At 46.8% G+C, this 5,597-nt stretch overlaps 1 protein-coding gene across 1 annotated transcript; it reads left to right on the top strand.

The window, feature by feature from the left end:
- Window positions 1–559: 559 nt before the first annotated feature.
- On the top strand, window positions 560–4,807 carry LOC109776470 (uncharacterized). Its single transcript, XM_073498748.1, has 3 exons — window positions 560–1,100; window positions 1,308–1,407; window positions 3,956–4,807. Exons 1-3 carry the CDS (start codon window positions 570–572, stop codon window positions 4,528–4,530), a joined length of 1,206 nt encoding a protein of 401 aa, XP_073354849.1. The 5' UTR covers window positions 560–569; the 3' UTR covers window positions 4,531–4,807.
- Window positions 4,808–5,597: the final 790 nt, after the last annotated feature.

The raw sequence follows: 5,597 nt of genomic DNA, 5'->3' as shown, positions 1-5,597 counted from the left end.
TTGAAGTGCAGACCCACTGCACACCAAGCATGATCCTCAAATAATATTTTTATGAGTACCGATATTTTGTTCTGATGAGTGGTAATTAGGTTGTGTATCACCTGTTAATTTTAAAAATTAAACCCGGGTGATTAGTCTGCACCACCTTATGCCTAACCGCTGAGCTAAAGCTCATTTTACACCGCCGAGTCATAGATGCAGCCATGCATGCGCAGATACATCTGATACCAACAAACCCCATCGGCCATCTCCACGAAAAAAAAGCTTGGTCGTGCTGGTAGGTATGCATGTATTTTGTTTCTCGGATTTGCTCACCAACATACAGACACAGATGAAAAAGGCTAAGACGAAGACGTACTTTTGCTCAAGTGAATTGACTGCCACTAGACTCTGCTTTCTCAGCTGAGTTTTGACTCCACGAGCCAAGCATTCTAAAGTGATCGTGTTAGATGGAGCCGCCTATCCACCCCCACGTAATCTTGTCACATCTATTTTCCCACCAACTTCAGGCTATAAATCATCAGCACACTAGCATCTTCTTCTCCATCGCCAACCTACATCCCTCCACGATGGCACGCAAGCTCATGTACCCACGGATCCTCGCCGTGCTCGCACTTGTCATGGCAGCAGCATGGACGCCGTGCTCCGCCGACACGACGGTGCCAACCAAAGGCACAGCAGCGGCAAGCGGAGACAGCGTACCCGTCCCAGCTGCTGCAGGTGCGCCGGTAAGTTCAACAGTCGCCGTACCCGCAGCCGGTGCAGTGGCGACGCAAGCCACGGCCACGAATTCCAAGAAGATCCCGTTGGCGCCACCAGACGTGGTCGAGCCGGCAGCAGAGGTGGTGTCGGCGCTGCCGGTGCCGGTGCCCGAGACTCTTCCCAGCGCAGAAGGCCTTGGATTCGGCAGCAGCGGGTTCAACGGTGGCCAGGGCGGCTTCGGATGCTGCGGAGGGTTCGGGTACAACGGTGGGCTCGGCTACAATAACGGGCCGCTGTTCTTCAACTCGGCGCCGGCGAGAAGATTGGGCATGAGGAGCATGGCGACCGGAAATGGCCTCGCGGCTCTGCTGGTTGCTGGTGCTGCGGCCATGTTTTATGTGTGATTTGTATTGTACTAGTTTTTATTATTTTTTTGGGAAGGGGCATGCATATATGTTTGCATCAACTGACATGTATCACAGGCAGTTAATACTTGAAATTTAAAGTACGATCATAAGAATATACCATACGACCTACTAGAACATTGAGTATAACTTAGACATACACATGCAAGTTCTATGTAATACTTCAAAATTCAACGGTAGGTACCTACACGATGTTGCATGTGGTTTGGTAAAGACCCGTACGTCGACGTACCACATGCATACGGCATGCCCCATGCTGCTAGCTACAACATATATACACGTACGCACGTCTTTACTTGTTTGTGATCTTCTATTCTGTTTCACACCGCCTCTCCACGTAAGGGCATCTCTAGCCGATACCCTATACAAGAGTAAAATTTTGAGTTTACTCCTATAAACCGGACCTAGTCGAAGTTCTAAGGCCCCATTTGTTTCGGATTCTGTGACCGGATTCAGCTTTGCTAGAGAAGCTGACTCTGGAATCTGAAACAAACAGCTATTTGTAATCAGCTTTACCAGTGAAGTTGAATTTGGATTTGGGCAATTTTGAGTGCAATTTCCTGAAGCACCTCAAAGTGTATTTTGGTGGTGAAGCTGATTTTTGCCAATGAAGCAAATCTATATGTGATTAAAATCTAAGTAAAGCTGAAACAAACAGGGCCTAAATCGGTTAGAGTAAATTTTTTACTCCTCTGCCATGCGGAGGAGTAAGAATACGTGGTCTTGAGGCGGCCGAGTAAAATGTCATGGCTCCCCTCACAACACTCCAACCCATAATGCACCGCCCGATTTGGACGCCGCCACCACTAGCTCGTGTCCCACCACTGGCTCCGCCCCGGGCGCCCCTAGTGCCATATCCCACCTGGCCATTGCCGCTGCCGGATTTGGACTGCCGCCACCAATAGCTCCGCCCCGGGCGGCCGCTAGTGAATAAATTAGTGAAATTAGTATTACTCAAAATAATTCAGTTTCTAAGGAAATAAGAGTTAGTGTCATTGTTGTTACCCTTTATGAAGAATGAAATAAAAAATAATAACAATATTTGCACTAAAATGGGGTTTTTTTAATATTAAAAATAATCCTATAATAATGAAACTTTCAAAAAAAAAAAGTTTCCTAAGATGGAATGAATTAGTGCCATAGATATTATCATTAACGAAAAGTGCAAAAAAAAACTTAAACAAAATCAAAATAATAAAGTTTCCTAACAAAATGAATTAGTGGCAATGGTATTATTCTTCAAAAAAAATTGAAAAGCTTTAAAAATTTGCACACAATTTGTACTGAAATTACAATTTTGGTAATATGCGGAAAATAAGCAAAAAGCACGTAATTTCCTGTCTCTAGCATTCTATCCACACATATTTTATAGTACTTGCGTGTATACATGTACACTCACCCAACATCCTAAAAATATCCATAAAGAAAATAAAAGCAAAAATACGTACAAACATTAAAAAAAGGCAATGGATAACGGGCTTCCAGCCCAATAGGAAAATAGAATTACCCCATAAGGGGCAAGTAAAAAATTCTTCCAAAAAGCCATGAAACAATATAAGGATAAAAAAAAACATCGCCAATCATGGAAAAATAATCTGCGATCAGAAAATTATGTTGCCAAAATTTAATGACCAGGCAACTTACACACAGCTAAGGGCAAACGCTTCTCTACAAACTTCACCGGCGAGCCCATGGATTCGCCTCCCCTCTGCATGCCGCTCCGGCAGCGGGTGGTGGGGAGGGGAATCCCGGTGCATCCGTAGTTTAGGTTAGAGTTTTTTAGTCCTCGCAGGTGCGGTGCTCGGGTGGCCGGTGGTGGGGAGTGAAATCCCGGTGCAGCCGTAGTTTAGGTTTGAGTTTTTTAGTCCTCGCATATGCGGTGCTCGGGCGGATCGCGGCACTACTTCCTCAAGTTTATTTTCCGGGCTCCGATCCTCTTTGAGTATGTCTGTCTGGACGTAGTCGACGGAGCTCTGGTGTAGATTCCTGCCGTCTCTTCGGGGCGGCGAGGTTAGGGTTTCTCATCGTGTGGCGAGATTTGTGTCAGGTGCTTCATATCTATGCAAGGGTTCAACGACGACGACTGCGTCTGCAGGACGCTGGTCCTTAGAGGCACGTGCACGAAGACGATAAGGTCAAGCCGGCTCCAGTAGGGGAGCGGCGACAGTGGCGCGTCGGCAGCTCACTCTGGCGGCAGTACTGTTTGTTTCGGGGTCTTGGAATCTCAATGTAATTTTATTATGTTCGAGATGGTTTGTACTTCTGCTGATCTTTGATAACAAATCTGAATCATTTTTTAAAGAAAAAAAAACTTACACAAAGTTAAAGTGCCGGAAAAAGTGCTAAAAGTGACCCAAAAAATCCGACGACTAAACAATATAAAAAGTCTCAACTCTTATGTGGGACGAATGAACAAGTAGATTTTGAGACATCTGGTTGATTAACTAATTAATTAACAAAAGCACGCACTCGTATAAATTCTTTGCATGCATACAGGTAAGAAGATCAAGTGCACAGGCCTACTGGTTATGCCGAACAAGACCTCGACCCGGTTGATGAACAAGGAAAATGTGAGGTGGCTGATTTCTACGTGGTTGTCTTTACAGCATCCACAATGTTCATTTTTCCTGCTTTAAGCGTCTGCCTAGTTCTGTAGTGAAGTACTGAATTGCGTGCCACCACTCTGCTTTCTCAGCTGAATTTTGACTCCACGAGCCGAGCATACTAAAGCGACGTGTTAGTTGAAGTAGCCTATCCTCCCCACGTACGTCTTCTTTCCTCTCCTAGTTTGCCCACCAACTTCACTCCATAAATCATCGGTACACTAGCATCTCCTTCTCCGTCGCCAACGTACATCACCTACTCTATGGCTCACAACCGCATGTACCCATGGAGCCTCGCACTGGTGGCGCTCGTTCTGGCCACGTCGTGGATGTGCTCACTTCAACCATGCTCCGCTGACACGATGGTGCCTCAGCCGACCACGGCAGCGGCAAGCGCAGACAACGTACCCGTCCGACCTGCCGCAAGTGTGCCGCTTGGTTCACCGGCTCCCACACCCGCAGCCACACCGGCGACGCCAGCGATGGCCACGGCGTCCAAGAAAATCCCGCTGCCCGTGCCGGTACCCGAGACAATTCCCGGCGCGGAAGGCCTCGGCTTCGGCGGTGGATACGGCGGGCAGACGGTGCCCGGCGGCGGCCTCGGCGGGTTCAACGGAGACCAGGGCTTCTTCGGCGGATGCTGCGGAGGCTTCGGGTACAACGGCGGTCCTGGGTACAATAACGGGCCGCTGTTCTTCAACTCGGCGCCCGCAACAAGACTGAGGCTGAGGATGGTGGCGACGGGCAACGGCTTCGCGCCTCTGCTGGTGGCTGGTGCTGCAGCCATGTTTTACGCGTGATTTGTATTGTATTTTACTTTTTCTTCTTAATTTTGGCTGCAGAGAGCAGGCATATATGGTTGCATGATTAACTAATTTGTATCACAGGTTAATATTTAAAGTAAGTACGTACGATTATACAATACGATCTCGTGGACTCGTCGTCATCTTGTCAGCATGACTGGCTGCTGATAGATTAATCATCAAAACGCTTATGTGGGAGGTAACTACGAACAAGTTGAGATTCAGTCAAGTGATTGCTTATCTAACAAAGAGCATGCACTTGTACAAACTGCATTTATATGTGGTGATAGTTTGAAGCACATTTTCCACGAAGGCTACCGGCTATGTGTCTGTCTGTAGATATACAAGGCAGATGTGAAGTACCATTCTCCCGTGTGGTTGTCTTAGCTGGGCTATATATTGTTGGAAAATTTCCGATACCTTCCATTTCAATAGGAAATTGAGAGGCAAAAAGGCCAAGAGTGTAACATGGGAATGCTTGTCACCACTACGTTAATTAGTCGGTGTGCAAGAGGAGGAACTATGTGTCTATATATGAGATCCCACGGTACATGTCTGCCATTATTAGATAGCACGGAGAGTGGGATAGAAGCAAGGTTTTGGATGCCGAGCGGTAAATTCGATTACCACCCTGTAACTGCGTTTCTTAGACCCCCATAGTAAGGAGATTTCTTTTCCTATTTTAGAAAAGGAGGTTAATACCCCGACCTCTGCATCATGTATACAACCATCTTTATTAATTATTTAACAAAAGTCTAACAATAATATACATCAAGTCATCTGAAGCAATCACTTCTACATACAAACTCGATAATGTGGAGTGATCTCACACCCCATATCTAAAACCGGCGTCATCATCGATCCATTCACATAACATATCGGAAACTACAGCCGGTGCATCAAACCTAAAGCGTGCACCACATGCACACGATTTAGAAGCCGCCGTCACCTTCGAACCGCTGAACCATCTTCAGGAAAGAGATCTGCATCATCCCTGCCAGTCTGGCCATTCGTCAGTGCCACCACGGCGCTCAACAGCACCACCTCCCTACACGCAAACTGCT

Source organism: Aegilops tauschii, chromosome 5 (assembly GCF_002575655.3).
Source record: "Aegilops tauschii subsp. strangulata cultivar AL8/78 chromosome 5, Aet v6.0, whole genome shotgun sequence".
Classification (NCBI taxonomy): domain Eukaryota; kingdom Viridiplantae; phylum Streptophyta; class Magnoliopsida; order Poales; family Poaceae; genus Aegilops; species Aegilops tauschii.
This window is presented reverse-complemented; position numbering and strand designations above follow the sequence as displayed.